The 18558-nt window shown below is 34.0% G+C and overlaps 1 protein-coding gene across 1 annotated transcript; it reads left to right on the top strand.

Moving 5' to 3' along the window:
• The first annotated feature begins 1966 nt into the window (after window positions 1-1966).
• LOC140866961 (phototropin-2) lies at window positions 1967-17067 on the top strand. Its single transcript, XM_073272028.1, has 23 exons — window positions 1967-2192; window positions 2576-3112; window positions 3261-3443; window positions 4337-4428; window positions 4505-4763; window positions 5772-5985; window positions 6208-6278; window positions 6803-6909; window positions 7014-7063; window positions 7164-7268; window positions 7767-7826; window positions 8054-8143; window positions 8718-8794; window positions 10180-10264; window positions 10679-10759; window positions 11819-11922; window positions 12302-12351; window positions 12761-12867; window positions 13390-13509; window positions 14522-14573; window positions 15432-15544; window positions 16224-16364; window positions 16710-17067. The coding sequence occupies exons 2-23, from the start codon at window positions 2703-2705 to the stop codon at window positions 16818-16820; spliced, it is 2682 nt and encodes an 893-aa protein (XP_073128129.1). The 5' UTR covers window positions 1967-2192; window positions 2576-2702; the 3' UTR covers window positions 16821-17067.
• Window positions 17068-18558: the final 1491 nt, after the last annotated feature.

Genomic DNA, 18558 nt, shown 5'->3' with positions numbered 1-18558 from the left:
GCATGGTACACTTATTTTTTATTTATCTAGTGTGAAGTATCTTGGAAGATTGGCCAGTATGCGTAGGCATATTGTACTTTTTGTGCTGCTGCACCAAATCATGTGTCACTCAATGCTAATGTTGTCACTATTGAGACGTTATCGGAAAAAAAAAATAGCAAAACAACTCCGTGAGAGGCGTAGAACAGCAGCCTCGTACAGCATGACCCAAAAAATTAGTATGCAGATGAATAATTTGCACAGGATTATTAACATAGGAGATGTGCAGTGTGTGGTGAACTTAAGACTGAATAGAAATGCGTTCGCACGATTATGTTACTTGCTAAGTAATGTTGGAGGGCTAGTGGAGTCAAGATATGTGCGTACTAAAGAGAAGGTCGCAATGTTTCTTTCTATTTTGGCTCACCACAAGAAAAACCGAGTGGTAGGTCATGACTATGTGCGTAGTGGACAAACAATTAGCACCCATTTCCATGAAGTGCTCCGATCAATTCTGATGTTGCATCCTATACTACTAGTAAAAGCCTCTCCTGTTGATGACACTTGCACTAACGATAGTTGGAAGTGGTTCAAGGTAACCTGAACTACCTGTTTACATTTTAATACAAAATAAACGTTCATGTTTTAATCGAAAGTCATTTGTTATTGTACAGGGATGCCTTGGAGCGTTGGACGGAACATATATTAGTGTTAATGTACCAAACATTGACAAGGCACGATATAGATCTGAGGAACAAAAAACATAATACTAGTTATGATTTCACCTAACTTGGGTTAATAAGTCACGGTATCAAAATTGTGAACTAATCAAATTTTAGCTATATTTTGCCTCCTTCTGTCATTATTCTGAAAACGGAAGCTTCACCATTACTGCATTCACTTCTAAATCAATTCTAGTTATTTTACAAAAATATTGCGTTTTTATAAATTTCAAACACGAAATAATAATTTCATTGCAGTTTGCAAGGCCATCAACCTAACAGATCTGATAACCAGAGAAGATAAATAATTCCTGGACATCATATATGAGCGAAGATAATTGATTACGAGGCTAAGAGAACCACAACCATGTAATAATTCTGCAAAGATTTTATTAACAGCTATACGAGCAAAAATTTGTTCCACCACCCTGAATACGATGCGTTTAACAACATTTCACATGATCTCAGTTACCTGGAGCAACGTTTGCCTTCTTAATGAACACTCCGAAGGCTTGACGTCGAAGCAACGAGAGGAATGGTAGATCTAAGACACCCTTTACAAGTGCTCCGATAAGCTTAGGCGAATTATTGGAAGACAGCCGACAAGTGCACCGATAATGCTTTCTCTTCCAACTGAGAGATAATAATTGAGGGGCTTTATTTTAAAGAAAAGTTGGTAGTTTAGGGGCATTTTGGGCATTACATTATTTTATACACCTATCCCTTAAATTATCATATGAACCAAATAACATACACACTAACATATGTTAACAATCATTCAAACGAAACACATAACTATTCAAATATTATTTAAATTATCCATTACATATCAACTAAATTATCAATCTCTCGATTATCCCATCTTTCCAACCATACGCACCCTGAGTTTATAAACCGTTATAGTTGATATTTCTACATCTATATTATTGATACAATAATATTAAGCATCGATCATTTAAATAATTGTCTTGGTCATTTCAATGGATGACATAATATTTAAGAACCTATTTTACTAAATTATAGAAACAGTTAAATAATTTGTTAATGGTAATTAATATTAATAATATTCTAAAAACAAAAATAAATCACTTAAATATTTTTAAAAATAATCATTTTTAATTATGTTAAAAAAAACTGTGACCACAAATTACTGGGGTGTGCAGTGTGCTTGCTGGTTAACTAACACTGGTTCCTGTGGTCCATTTTCCTTAAAAGGGACACCTCTTTGTACCCATTTTCGTCTCAAACGAACGACCAAACAAAAAGAAGCAAGAAGACGGGGGGCAGAAAAGAGAGCGCCAACTCAGAGGTTTTTTTGTGTGATTATATTTCAACACACAAGTGTTTGATATGGTGTCCACGTTTTTATATTACGTATTTGAGGCTGCAATGCATTCTCAAATACATTATCCTCCCACTTATCCTTTAAGCTCACACAAACACAAGAAACGACTTTGCTCAACGCTTGCAGTGCCACCCAGTACAACCCAGGTTGTCAAAGTATTTTTTTGTTTCCGTTTTGGGTGATTCTTGGACCCTTTTCAGTTGCGTTCATTAATTTTAGTATCCTGATTCCTGACTCATCTATTTGAGAATAATTGGTTTAGTTTTATTTGGGCTGACAGTATTGATCATGTATAGGAGTTAGCTTTGGTACATGTCACATTGGTTTGACTCCTTTGAAGTGAGATGAGAAGATGATTTATTGATTATGTTGTTTCTGGGTAGTGTTTCTTTTAGTGTCATTAGCAAGGTTGTTGGTTTTAGAATATGTGGATCAGCTTATATGTTATTGTTTTCTTGTTTGTTTGTTTTGGTTAGTGCTTCTGTTGTTTATTCTATGATATATAAAGCAATTGATTCTGTTGGAACAGAAAGATAAGCGGGAGCTCATTTTGTGATGGTTGGCGTGAGTTACTTCTGATTTTGTCAGAATAATAGAGGGAATTTGGTGTGTTAAAACCATCCGTGATTCATAATCTCGGATTCTCTGCTGGTACTATGAATGAGGATCGTGGCGTGCAAGTACCTTCACTGCATGGGGAAAAGTTTGGAGATCAAACAGACAATAGTTTGATGGAATTTCAGTTAGACAGCAGCATGAAGGAAAGAACTGCAACAGATTCTTCTATAGCTGAAACAAGCACAGCTAATGATTCAGCAGCAGCAGTTGGAGGAGGCAAGGGTTCAGTAAAAAGACTTTCAGTTGGATCAACTAGGTCATCCGAGGAATCTATGGTTGGATCCGGACTCCCGAGGGTCTCTCAGGAGATAAAAGATGCTTTGGCAACACTACAGCAGACGTTCGTTGTCTCCGATGCTACCAAGCCTGACTGCCCCATACTCTATGCTAGTAGTGGCTTTTTCACTATGACTGGTTATTCCTCAAAAGAGGTCATTGGAAGGAATTGGTGAGTATTAGCTGATCCAGGATATTTTTTGTTTAAGTTTATCAAAGGTGTTCCAATGTGGCAAATGGAGCCATTTCGAAATTTTAGATCCATAATACAATGGATCTTTGTGAAGTGGTTGGGGATGGTTATTTGTTCTTTGTTTTAGCCGTTTCTTGCAGGGACCTGATACAGACCAGAATGAGGTGGCAAAAATAAGGAATGCGACAAGAACAGGAACAAGCTATTGTGGGAGACTTCTAAACTATAAGAAGGATGGCACTCCTTTCTGGAATATGCTCACAGTCACTCCAATCAAAGACAATGCAGGAAAAACCGTACAATTTATTGGGTAGCTTTTCATCTCTTTGCTTGTACAAGTGGAATCCTGATAGTCACTAATTCATTTTAATACCGGATCTGGTCATCCGACAATAGAAAGTATGAATACTGTGATTTCATTTGAGCCTCAATGCACAACCTACCTTTCAGAAATGTTGAGTTAAAAACGAGCGAAAGATTATTAAATTCTGCTTGAAATCAGGCATGACGTATAATCCGAAAGTCTTACGTCTCAAAACATTTGTAAAATCATTGAGGTTGTGAGTTGTTACCATCCTACTGATTGATATCTGATATTCGTAATTTACTTTCCATTATGTCATCTTACTGTGATGTTGATGAAATTGTGTTATTTTTTTTGCATGGGTCTGATGAACATAAAGATATTTGAACATTTGACATTATTGAAGTGGAAAATTTAATTTCTTTCCATATGCATAAAGTTCATACAAATGGTAATAAAAAACTACATCGGCATATAGAAACATGCCCATGATTTACGCCTGGAAGGTATTTTGAAATTTGAATACAAATCAATTGACTTTATATCAAGTAGAGCAAAGAATAGTCATTTTCAATACTAATTCCACGTTCGTCATTATCCAATTCTAAGTTCTGCTTCAAGTTTTTTTTTTTTTTTTTGGTTTATGTAAATGGGGGTGAAGCTAATGATCATAAATTTTGTAACCATTATCCATTTTCCTTGTCTGTTCGAATGTTCTTATTGCCTGATATCATCCCCTGAAGTTGTTTCTTTTAATTTTTATTTCACAAGATATGAAGTGAGTGTTATATATCAACTTAACATATAATTTGCCAAGACTCAGCGTTTTCTTATACTCATGTGAACAATTACTCCCGGTCTGATATATGCATATACATACATATTGTGCTTGTCGGCAGAATGCAGGTTGAAGTCAGCAAGTACACAGAAGGGGTGAACGATAAAGCATTACGGCCCAATGGATTGCCAAGGTCACTGATTCGTTATGATGGTAAGTACACCAACTGAGCCTATTCCTGCTCATAACCAACTCTCGTTTGGAATCTGACTTGATTGACTTGCTTCAGCTCGTCAAAAGGAAGAGGCTTTAGGTTCTATCACTGAGGTGGTACAAACCCTTAGGCATCCAAAATCCCACATAACACCTGAGAGTCATGATACCATGACTAAGAGTGAACATGCTGGGCTAGCAGAATTGTTGGATAATAAAGGTACACCCGCGAGACAAACCCCTCGCCTAGATACAAGAAGTAAGTCACATCGTTCAGATTTTCGCTCAGACCCAAGCCAAAAGTCCAGAAAATCTGTACGCTTTTCACTTATAGGGTGAGTCCTGTTCTCTCTCTCCCCACGTTTCAACTTTTCTCCTATAATTTGCTATTGCAGTTTCTTAGTGCAGATATGACGTGAAGGAAGAAAGAGATTATTTTTTGTTTATATTTCTGGAAAATATTTTGATTTCTTGGAAATATTTCCAAACACATTATTTCCATTTCTTTTTCCAAAGATACATTCACGTCACTTTCAAAACCCCCAGTACAATCATTATTTGTTAATTTAAAACTTTTGTCACTCCTGAAACTAGTTTTATTATTATATTGTATTCTAAGTCCATAAATAATCTTTTCAAATTGATAATGTTAAATAACTATATCTAACGTATTATGACATGGTACGACACGACATCTTTTGATAGAAAATGTTTCTTCCGAAAACAAAACTTAGTAGAAGTTCTCCAATTCAACGTTGAAAATACTTTTCCAGAAATATTTTCATTAATACCGGAAATATGACAAAAAGTACCTAGAGACAATGGACATCAAGCATGTGGAATACATAAGTGGAGATGGTAGCGAAATGGGATTGCGAGTAACACAAGACAATTAAATACCCTTTGCTCAAGACTTTCAAACTTAAAAGCTGGAATCTCGACAACTACTGAATCATATGATAACCTGAAACTTTAAGCTTCAGTGAGTAATACAAGTTGTTATGACTAATCTTTCTATCCACTCAAGTTTTATAAATGTATTTTGTCTGAGAACCCTTGTTTTTTATCGAAATAAGGGGGCTATTTCTTATTTGAAGATGATGAACCTTCCATTTTGTGAAAAATAGGCATGGCTTTTTATGGGTCTGTTTGAATGATGGTAACTTGGTAACCTTCATCCGAAACAGTAGGATGGTTTGATTCAATTATCTCTGGTAACCTACTCCCAGAATCTGTTTGAATGATGTTAACTCGGTAACCTACCACTGGAACTGTAGGATGGCCGGATTTGATATCTGGATTGGATCATTCGATTCTATTAAACTATTGCGTATTTTCTGCAGGTTCAAAAGTAGGTCTGTACGCCATGATAGCAATGAATATCCACAAGTTATTGAACCAGAGATCCTGATGACGACAGACGAAGAACGGAGAGACAGTTGGGAACGAACTGAAAGAGAAAGGGATATACGTCAAGGCATTGACCTAGCAACAACCTTAGAACGCATTGAAAAGAATTTTGTGATAACGGATCCTAGGCTTCCTGATAACCCAATCGTGAGATCAACTACATAGTTGTAATAGTGCATGAATTGTCTTCATTATAGTCACATTGTTCTCTAACTATAAAGTTATCTGCCTTGTGAAAATTCAAAATCCCATGCAGTCAATCACTCTTCAGTTTCTAGATAAAATTCTTTTCTTTGTTTTCTTGTTTGAAATATTAATATTTGAAGATGCACTGCAGAATAATATTATGATACAGTTCTTAACTTGCAGATATTTGCATCAGATAGCTTCCTTGAATTGACAGAATATCCACGTGAAGAAATTTTGGGAAGGAATTGCAGGTATTAATATAAATCATGCATTGCTGGTGTTTGAAAGTTAGTATGACATTCCGCGTGATTCCACGTCATTAGGAACTTGTGATTTGGATCACTGGATTAAGTGAGCAATGATGAAATGTAACCATAGATTGACCAAGATAGTCATATGTAACTATATATATTTTGTGTGCCTCCTTCCTACTGTGTTCCTCAGCTTGTAATTTGGATCACTGGATTAAGTGAGCTAGCTTTTATTGATGAAATGTAACCATAGATTGAGCAAGATAGTCATATGTTAAGGTATATTTTTTGTGGTCCTCCTTACCGTGTTCCTCAACTACAGATTTAAATGAAATTCATTCATCTTGCTATTCATCCATGTTTTTTTATATGGAATGACGTAGAAGGCAGAATGGTTTTCTAAACTTATTGACATTCTGACTGTGTATTCTGCGAACTTTCCATCTATAGGAGTTATGCTTTTCTGTTTCATTATGTCTAAATCACTTCCAGATTTCCTAATGTTGTTAAAAAATGTGTTTCAGGTTTCTTCAGGGACCTGAAACTGACCAAGCAACTGTTTCTAAGATAAGAGATGCCATCAGGGACCAAAGGGATGTTACAGTTCAGTTGATTAATTATACAAAATATGGTTCGTTTGCCTCTCGCGATTATTAAATAGACTCAACTACACATCTTATTCTTCATAAATTCTCACCTTAAACTTGTCATTTATTAATAATTAAAAAATTTCAGGGAAGAAATTCTGGAATTTATTTCATTTGCAACCCATGCGTGATCAGAAGGTGGGATTTCCATTTTAATCAAGTTTTCTTGTGATCTACAGTTGAGAAATTAACTCAATCACACCAAGATTTGTTTCCTTGATATTTCTTGGCATGACAGGGTGAACTGCAATATTTTATTGGTGTCCAACTAGATGGAAGTGATCACGTGGTACCCTTGAAGAACCGCCTCTCGGAGGGAACTGAGCAACAGGGTGCTAAGTTGGTATATCCGTCGCTGTAATTTAAGTTTCATTCTCCTTGAAGATAAGGCAGCATGCTCGAACTAATCTACACTCTGATTATGTTATCCAAATATAGTAGATTAAAACTCTTTCGAAAATCTACCTAAACTTAGCACCTTCTCCTTGATCATACTATAAAAATGGTGCCATTAAACTACGAATACGTAGGAGAGGGGTGAAACAGACTTTACAAATTTTCAGTCTTGGAACTGAAACACAAAGTGTAATGTAATGTAAGTACTTTTAGGTACTCTAACATCTTGATTTCCCAAATCAAGTGTGCCAAATAGAATAGTAGAGGCGATGTTGATTGACCTATTCTGTCACTTTGGCATGCGAATGATATATCAAGCATAAGTTTTGTATTATAGAATTATCATTTAACTTTACTCTTATGTTCTTTGATTAATCTTTTGTTATATTTCAATTTAGTTCCTCATGTTCAAGTTAATTATCATTGGTTGAATTTTCTTTACCAGGTCAAAGCTACAGCAGAAAATGTTGATGAAGCTGTTCGAGAACTTCCTGATGCCAACTTGGTAAGGTATTCCTTTCTCTCTATCCTTGAAATGCCTCCAGTGATAAGCTTCATATTCATATTCCTTCATGTTTAATGCATTTTAATGTGAATACGTGGAAAATAAAGCTTTTAATATAGCGAGAAGCATATTCATGTTGGGATATTAAGATTGTTGACTAGATGCTATGAAAAGGCGCTGTCTCGTTCTCTTTCTTGCTGATGCAAAATATCTTGTGTCAATTTCAGAGACCAGAAGACCTGTGGGCTATACATTCTCAACCTGTACTTCCAAAGCCCCATAAAAAGGACAGCGTTGAATGGACATTGATAAGAAAGGTATAAAAATGTGAACCTGAATTCAAGCAAATCTGGAGATGTTTTCTTCAGGATGCAATGTGAAGAGTTAGAATATCACTATCCCAAACGTTTATAATGTTGGAAGTTGGTGACAAAAATATTATATTTCGTCACCTTTCATGCATGAGCCGAAGACCAGATAATGAATGCCCATAAATTAGTATCCATACACGTCGGTGGGTTTTTGTACAACTAAACCCTCTGGAAGAATACATGACCAACTTATGAAATATCTAATGGGAGTGCGGCTGTAATTGGACTCCGCTATCACAAACTTTGAACTTCACTGTCATATGACCAAATAACTAGTTCTTATTCTCTTATGAATGTCAAAAACAATTACCAACTCTATATGTTAGGTGAAATGATAAAGTGTACATATAATTGAGGAAATTTCTCGAACTAAAGCAAATTATAATCGGACCAAATATTCTGCCTTGCCAAGTTTGTGAGGAATGAAGCTTAAAAGTTGAGTTACTTAGGTAAAATTGCAGTTATATATTATTTTTTTGTCTGTTAACAAGTCTCTTACATCTACTTTTCATTTTCGTAGATCACTGAATCAGGTGAAACTATTGGATTGAATCACTTCAAACCTATACGTCCTTTGGGATGTGGAGACACTGGAAGGTGATACATGTGAAATTGATTTATAAACTGTTTTCTTAATCATGAATAGAGCCAGTTTTGATCAATTACACTTTGATATTTTATGATTCTCCTTATGAGGTTGCGACTCATCAATGTTACGAGGGCTCATGTAGCTTATATCTTGGTTGTTTAAGTGTTGGCTTTTTGTTATGCATGACATACTTATGTGATATTGTGTGTATCTTATCATCCTTGTTGCCTAGGAATTTGCATTTTGCCATTCATGTTAGCAAATTTAGTAGGCATATTCATAGGTAGTACCAAATGATAAGTAAATTTGACCACCTAAGTATCCTATGGAAGTCTCTAAATGAGTAGGAATTTGCATTTTGTTATTTATGGTAATAATTTCAGTAAGCCCACTTGATGCGGTTGTCGACGTGATCAGAGTACGATAACCCTTCCTCACACACACTTTCCTTCTCTCCCTGGCTGACCTATTTGCTTCTTGGATTGTTCGTTTGTCTCATGGATTTCCTTCTTATTACCTGTTAGCTGAGCAGTACATAGAAAAGTCCTACTTGAGGTGATCAAACATTTAACTTATGTGGGATTCTTTTAAAATATGATAAGTTCGTATTTTAACCATACCGAGGAGCATTCATACCCATACTTGCAGCTGTGTGTCCATGTAAATCAGAAAAATGAAAATTATTTTTGTTAAAGTTATAAACGTATTGATCTGCTGCAACCCATGAAATCAAACTTTTGGAGGAGCAGTTTCGACATGATATCAGAGCTAGGAGTTGAAGGTTCAAGATCCGTAGAGTGCAAAACCCCATATATTTCCATTAAGTTGGTCTTGGGTGCCCTTTTTGAGAAATATTTTTGCTTCCTAGTTTTTTTTTATAAAAAAAATCTGGTACCAAAGTTAGTCACAAATTAGCTGTGTCATTTACATGTGTATTCATTTCCATTGTCGAGGTGGAAGGTGTGTCATCCTACTCATGAGCTTGTCAAGATTAACTCGAGGATGAGCTTATTGAGCTCATGATCAAGCTCAAGTATACATGTTCGAGGGGTCTTATTTATGTGATGAAAATGGAACAAAAGGAAAGCATATAACGTATTCACTAGAAATAGTTCTTGAAAACAAAGGTTGTTTCTCCAATTGTCTTCTATAATTAATTTATTTTTGCATGGGGGAATTAATGAATTATGTTATTTTTTTCTAGTTCGCATGGTTTTTTTTTTTTTTTTTGTTCATTAGTGCACCTTGTCCTTTCATTATAAATTATTATTTTCTGAAAACAAGTAAATTTTCAAAAGTGTGTTATGATGTCTTCCTTGAGAAGGTACCTGACCTCTCAGTGATGGCTTCAATTGAATTCTTCACTTATGCAAGCACAAATGTTTTTTTGTAGTGTTCATTTGGTGGAACTAATAGGTAGTGGTCAACTATTTGCTATGAAGGCAATGGATAAATCCATGATGCTTAATCGTAATAAGGTAAGGTTATGGGGCCTTGGGTTCTCGCAGTATTATCTTGCTATCTGATTTAATTTAGTTAATGATTTTGTGCAAAATAGTGTAAAGCATCACTTCAAAGGTTGTACAATATAGTCTAAAAACTTAAAAACCCACAAAAGTAACAAGATAATATGAAACTTGAAATCTAGTAACCTTGCTAGAAAAAAATCAAAATATCCAATTAAGAATGAAATTTTTAGGAACTAAATCAAAAGTTAGTGTTTTTGTTAGATTTGATGGCAACAGCGACGATGTTCCAGAAATGAATTTGTTATGATCAAGACAAATACACATAATGGATGAACAGTTAATTTAATGTCCACAGAAGGGGATGATCCTTTTTTTTATTTGTAATTACGATCAAACTGGACTGGTGGTCTTAAATTTGTGCAGGTTCATCGAGCATGCATTGAAAGAGAAATTATCTCACTCTTGGATCATCCATTTCTTCCCACTTTGTACACCTCTTTTCAGGTTCTCTTTTCTAGAAACTTGATTGATAATGTTTATTAGATTCGTAAAGTGATGTAGGCACAAACAACAAAAGTGTGTGAAATGTAAGAATTCAAAGGTATCTTTTGGCTTCATCTCCGACATTTGTTTGTAAAAACACGATTTTGAAAATTGTGTTGGGAAATGTGATGCATATTTTGTGTTATTTTAAAAATGAAACGCTTTAAACTTTAGAAGTGAAACCATAAACTGGCTTATTCAATCCTTTGGTAGCTCGTGGGGTACTTAAAATTTTAAAATATGGTGTTTTGGGTTGGGATACAAACTAATATGGAGTTGTCTTCGAAAATAGTGAAAAATTGAATCGAAAATAAATTTTGTTTATGAAAAAGTAAAACGCAGAGAAAATGATTTTCCTATACTGAAACTGAACAGAGCCAAAAATTCTTGCTCTCCACAGATTTAGGGAGTATCTAGAATTCTAAAAAGTCCCAGACGGTATGGGTCCAGTGTCTGTCCAGTCTTGTTAAGAGGATCAAAATACATTCATGGCCTCTCAATCATGAATCAAGAGTTCAGTCAGCTGATTGCAACGACTTCAGATATACATATAAAAAATTCGCATTTTGTAAAATATTGCTTAGCCTTCGATGCATACTAGAGTATGCCGTGTTGTAAATCAAATACTGCCAAGCTAACACGTGCCAGTTTGAGCTCATTTCTAGCATATGTTGGAGAATTATATCAGATATGTGGAAAAACACTTACATTTTTTGCTTATCCTCAAATTATAAATTCATTCTTGACTATTTTAAGTAGCTTCTTTGGAGGTTCTTTAGTTTCTCAAGAATCAAAAGCAGGCAAAGTACTCAGGGTTCCATCAAGCTGTGCAATGTTATTATATAAACAGATGCGGCTAACTGTTTCAAACTAACTCGTTGGACTTTTTTGTAATTTGTGCTAGCTGAATATATTATCTCTGTAACATGCCTTGTGCTTCACCCTATCTCTTTAATTTGATTTTGCTCATAATTTTTCTGATATTCTATACATTCTAACATGATATATATTTCTGTCCAGACACCTACACATGTTTGTTTGATAACAGATTTTTATCCCGGAGGAGAGTTATTTGCACTACTCGACAAACAACCTTTGAAAATCTTAAACGAGGACTCAGCCAGGTAGTTGATTAAATGCTTAGTTCGAAATTTACGGATAATGGCTGAAATTCTTTAACATGTTTGGCACAAACATGCATAGAAATAAATTGCAACTTCATTCATGTCTTATTGAAAAATTCAGATTTCTTTGTGGTTGTTTAATGGAAAGAGATCAATATGTATTTGGCCCTATGGAATTGCATACTGCTATAATACTGCTGATAGATTGGCTTGCATACGCTGTCTATCTTATAGAGCTACCATAGGTTATAATGAGTAGAAATTTGCCAAGACACTCTCTCAGAAATTTATTAGCATGTAAGACACATGTATATTAGAACATTGAAAGGATTTTGATGCGAGTTAAAGGATGCTGAAAGTTGTATATAAAATTCTCCAGGTTTTATGCAGCAGAGGTCGTCATTGGCTTGGAATATCTTCACTGTTTAGGTATCTCATGTTGTTAACAAATTTATAAATACGATTTGTTCTTTGGATGAAGTTGTGTGAACCATGTATGCGAGAACCCGTCCAGGTCCTAGAGTCTTGCTACGTCCCATCTTTCAAGTGGTGTTCATAGAGTATATGTTTCTGCTTAGTTCAATTTCTTTAGTCCTGTCACCTCCTATCTTTCAGTTCTTCTATGCTTTTTATGTCGGATCACATTCTTATTTATCAAATATATACTGTTTTACATTTGAAGACTTTGTCACACTCTATTACCATTAACAAAAATGGAAGATACTTTTACCCGGTTCCAGTGGCTGGTATAGAACATGTTAGTTCAGGGGCATGTGATGTTTCTGCTTGAACATTGATTGTAGATATTCATTTGATTGTCCTATGCGGACCATTGCAGGTATACTTTATCGGGATTTGAAACCAGAAAATCTTCTTCTTCAGAAGGATGGACACATTGCATTAGCTGACTTCGATCTATCATTTAAGACAACATGCAAACCTCAAGTATGCATACTACTAGCATTAGTTTCTCTTGGATGATTGAGAATTGCTTATTTTTTCAGAAATTACTTTTCTGATTAGTTATGACTACAAGTTTACATTTTGTAACACACTAAAAATTCTCCACTGATCCGGAACTGATTTGAGTTTCTCGCAAACCTTCGATTGCATTTGAATCTTCATCGGTCTGTCAAGTAAATTTCATTCTGAAGGAAAGTATAAAATAAAATAATAAAATAATAATAATAATAATAATAATAATAATAATAATCATAATCATAATAATACCAGTTTATAGTTTTTATCTTTTGTAGTTGAGCATGGGGTTATACAAGGTAAAACCCAAGATATTTAAAATGAGAAACATGTAGACCTTTTGTCATGTGATCATAACCACTCTCCAAATGCACAGTATGAGGATAGACATTTACTTTTATAGTTTGTTCTTTATCTCACGAACCCTGTTCCTATTAAATTCTAAAATCGATTTAAGTTAATTTGTACTAAATGTCTCACTATTTCCAGGTCATAAAGCATCCTGCCCTGAAGAAGAGAAGCTCTAGGAATCAACCTCCTCCAATTTTTTTTGCGGAACCAAGTACTCAATCTAATTCTTTTGTTGGAACCGAAGAATACATTGCTCCGGTATATGGGCTTTTTCCGTGTTCTGATTTTATCAGTTCATTATCTTTAGTTCATTGGCATGCTCAGAAAATTTTCATAATTGATGGCTAGTTAATGTTATTTCCCATAGTAGTTACCTTCTAAAGATTACATTAACTATCTTCAAAAAAAAGATGACATCAACTGGCATCAAAGATTTCGATTTGATCGAATTACCCAAATTGATTTTTACATTTCGAGCAATATTATAAAATATATATTCATCAATAAGATCCGGAGCTTCCATATAGTATAAGTACTCCTGTTCATTATTTAGGTGAAATAGTAACTGCAACGTCTTAAAGATTCAAATTCTATCTGATCAATGAGCCACTTCTCTAGTTCTAGATATTCAATTTTATAAGTTTATAAGTAGAATGGTGTGTAATGTGTAAAGATTTACTTTGTAAGAAGCCTCAATTTATTTGTTTTATAGGCATACATATCCTTTTTCCTTTTGAAAAACATAGGTAGGGCGTTGATCATATTCTCTGGAACCAAACAAGGGATGAAATGTGCAATTCATTAGGACTTCCTAGTCATGAACTTGAAGTTAGTTTACGTTTTGACATGTTTTTGATGATCATTGAGTATGAGATCACAATATGGCATTGTGCGATTAGGGTTCTTTATGATTTTATACAAAAATATATAAACACTATCCAATTTTCATGTACGTCCTATTATAATGCATCTGATCACATCTCATTTGGATGATTTGTCTTAACCTGTAGACAATAGCAGTTACAAGATTTTAATTTTGTCAATCTGCCTTGCTTTGTGAATAGTCTTCCTTTCTCCAGAGATGTTAAGTTTTCATTTTTTTTTAACGTTTGACAAATTTTCTTGAAAGTATTTTTCCCCTTCTGTTAACAAGTTTTTGGTTTCATAAAGTTCTCAGTCATTTGATTCAAAATATTGATAATCAATATCATGGAAAGCATTTACTGTGCTTCCAATCTCAATACTCATTCTGATGTTCACTTGATTGCAGGAAATCATTACAGGCTTAGGTCATAGTGGTGCTATAGATTGGTGGACCCTTGGTAAGAATATGAAATTAATGATTTCTAAATTATTTATTCACAGTTACAGATAGATGAGAAAGTCTTTTGGAACAATGTCACAACCACCCTTTCACACAATCTTCATTCTGATTGAAGATAAAAAGATATGCTAACCTTGTCAATTTAATGTGATTATTAACTATTGATGACAGTAACTTTATTTTTGGACGGATAAACATGATCCTTATGTGTAAAGAAGCTGCGTCTGTGCACTATTAACTGGTACTTTTGGTGAAAATAAAACATTTTCTGATATCTCGTCTTGGAAAAAATGGTTTTTCTCAGTGTATGTCTGTGCTTCAGTTTGAAAACCTGTAGAGTTTCCACAGAGGACAGCAGGAATTGAGTATATAAATTTATAAGCATTTAAAGTTAAACAATTTTTCAAGAAAATGTGAGTTTTTGTTCTTTAATACGTCCCACAAAAATCAGCTCAGCAAGTTATCTTCTGTATTTATCTATGGCCAAGGTCATTGGTTGATCTTTCTGATATTTTCTGGCTCTCCGTTCTCACCATCTCCATTATTTTCCTCCAGTTTTTGCATCCTATTTGGATTTTTTTTATAGAATTTGTCAATATATCGTATACTATGGTGTTGTGCCATTAAAAAAATTATTCTGTTGGATAAGTTTTCCAAATTAGTTGACCTCCTATAAAGAAATGTTCCTATTTTTCTTGAAAATTTCTATGTTGCTTCATTATGTTATTGGAACCATTTGGAGTTTGGACTTAATTTTATAAAAGTTTGAAAGAAGTTCGTTTCCCTTCTGTAATGGTTAATAAGAAGACTTAGCTTGTGCTTATTTATGACCTTATAAAATATTTTTGGCATTCAGGTATTTTGCTCTATGAAATGCTTTATGGGCGTACACCATTCAGAGGAAAGAATAGGCAGAAAACATTTGCCAACATCTTGCACAAAGACCTAACTTTCCCAAGTAGTATTCCGGTAATACTATATACTGTACTAAGCATGACAATTGAGCAGGTTCAAGTAACTCTTGGGTTCTTGGAGGTCTAATGATTTATAGGTGGTTATGGTAGTAAAATTGGTGAATTTTTGTTTGAATTTTGCAGACAGTGCATTTTAGGTCTTAGGAAGCCATCTCCTAATCTTTTGTACATTGCATCAGTAAGTGTTGGGAAAAAATTTAGGGAAATGGACAGCTCCACCAAAAAAAATGAGAAATGTTGATGACAACAATGCTTGTTTTAGAAGTATTTTCTCTCTTTTCGAGTCAGTCTTTCCCAGGAAATTAGATTAGAGTGCTGAAATTCGCCAGGTGCGACTCGATGGATTTTAGATGGGATATTTATATTTGAGAAAAATTTATAGTTGCAATTTTATTTTATTTTTTTTAAAAAAAATCTCATTCCAGAGACGAAAATCACCCTATTGCCTGTTGTTGGATTAGTTCCTGCTTAAAACTTGATATGTTTCAAAGCCACAATTTCATGACCAAAAAGTAATTATAATACGATAGAAGGAACAAAATCGTGACGGTCATCTGGATTTTGAATTGCTGGTGCCAGAAAGTCTCATATATATGAGAGTCAAATGACTTGTATTCGCATGCAAATTCGTACGCAGTTCTCGAAGTCAAAGTAAATAGGAAAAATAATTGCAGGTGAGTCTTGCAGGAAGGCAATTGATTCATGCATTGTTAAATCGAGATCCAGGCAGCCGTTTAGGATCAAGTAGTGGTGCAAATGAGATCAAGAGTCATCCTTTCTTCCACGGAATAGATTGGCCTCTTATTCGCTGCATGGTAAAGCCTCGCCACTTTGGCTTTTACTATCATGGATGAGTTCAGATATATAAGCTATTAGCTTAAACCAAAAGTATGTATAATTTTGTTGTTTGCATGCAATCCTTGAATCACGCTTCTCTTTTTTCCAAAAGAGAGGCTGAATTTGAAATAATGAAAATTATATTTTCTGACCTCTTGATTTCAGTTTTTTAAAAGCATTTAGAAATTGGAAATGGCAAGCATTTATATTACATGCATACATACCTTTTTTGACAAAAAAAACTTTTTGAAATCCTGTCTATGTCCAAACACACTCCATGATAGTAGCTGTGAACAAAAGTTGATTACTGTTTATCTCTTCAGACTCCGCCGCCCTTAGACGAGCCTCTTCAACTAATTGGTAAAGAATCGAACACGAAGGAGGTAAGTTGGTCCGACGATGGAGTGCTTGTACATCCCATGGAAATTTTCTAAGGCCATCGTTTAGGATGTGTATGTCACGAATTCTTTTTTGTTCTTTGTGCTTCTCTGGAGACTGGCTGATGTTGAGTATTAAAAGTTTTCTTCATTTCTTAAGTAGATTTCTGAAAGATACGTGTGTAATGTGTTGTGATTATAAGTTCCAGTGAGTTGGTAATCTATTCTTACAAGAACAGGGGTGTGATAATGGCCTGTGCTTTTAAATTGTGAACTGCAGGAGCTTTCTGATCTCAATGTTAATAGTGTATAGTTTCATTATTGCATCAACTCTTTAGTTATTCCAATTTTCCTCCGAAGATGAGATGGCAGCATATTTGGTTCCATTTTCTGGAAACGATTTTTGTCTACAGAATTAAAACTAAATGGTAATATATCTCATTTTCATTTTCTTTCCCAGACTCCTTCAACCACTACATCATATTTCAAGACTCTTTAAAGAATCTTAGGAAAATACGGTTTCTTTGGACAAGAACTTATAAATTGTTTTTATAAAAATGTTTTTTGTAAAAAAAATTACAAGTTGATTTTAAGAATAAAATAAATATATTTTTGGACAACTATTTCTAAAAAAAATGATTTAAAGCTGAAAAAGTATTTGGACAACTATTTTTTTAAAATTGATTATATAGTTAAAAATAATTAACAAGATATTTGGACAATAAATATATAAATACAATTTAATTTTCGTTTAATCAGTGTAAAATCATCAAACAAATATTTCTCTATTATTTTTTAAAACCTTATACTTGGAGAGGACATTTTTTAAAAAATATTTTTCAAAAACATTTAAAAATATCGTCCACGTATTTTAAAAGTTTTTCAGTAATATAACACCGCAAAAACGATTTTTAAATACTTGTCAAAAAGAACTTTTGTTGTGGTATTTCTCACAAGCATCTAATTTATTTAATAAATATATTTAAAAATCTTAATATTATTTTTTAAAAACAATAAAATTATTTTTTAAAAATTAAGATTATTATTTTAAAAAATAATTTAAATATTTTAAAACATATTTAAAATGTATTTATTTAATATGAAATAATTTTAAGATGATTGAGTGGACTGTGAGACACATAAATAATAAGTACTAGTAAAAAAATGCACACGCTATGCGTGTGTAAAATAAAAGTTATTTTTAAAAATTGAATAAGTGGGGGATTTAGTGGGATAGTGGGGAGGTTATGGATTGAGTGATTATGACTCACGTAATTGCGAAGTTGTGAGAGTGAGGATTGATGTGTAAGAATTATTAAGGTAGAATGTGAAGAGAGGGTAAAATGGAAAAGAAAGTTGGTGTCCTCAAACCAACAGTTACTCTAACCTACTCAACTCTAACCTACTCAACTATCATAAAATAGTAAAGATTAATGTTAAAATAAATGTGAGTAAAAGAGATATGTTGTTATAATCACTATGTGGCAGTGCACTTCATCTTCTTTATAAGACGGTGGGTGTTATAATGGGGTGGGGTCGTGGATGCTCTAATACCCAGAACACATCTGAAGACAGTTAGTTGCCTGAAATATCACCACATACGGACTCAAATTTCCCTTATTTTTTTGCTTGCATGTTGTCAATCCAAATTCGAACCAAACCTTGGAGTACTCTATATCATCTAAAACAAGCTGAGCTAAGTTTTGTTGGTTAGTGATTGATACAGACTTGCAAGAATCAACCGAAGATGATATGGTTTTAAAGATGTTCCCCAATTCCGACTAAATGATTGTAT

The sequence above is a fragment of the Henckelia pumila genome, chromosome 4 (genome assembly GCF_033568475.1).
Source record: "Henckelia pumila isolate YLH828 chromosome 4, ASM3356847v2, whole genome shotgun sequence".
Taxonomy (NCBI): domain Eukaryota; kingdom Viridiplantae; phylum Streptophyta; class Magnoliopsida; order Lamiales; family Gesneriaceae; genus Henckelia; species Henckelia pumila.
The sequence above is the reverse complement of the archived record's forward strand: the minus strand, read 5'-3'. Positions and strand labels throughout refer to the sequence as shown.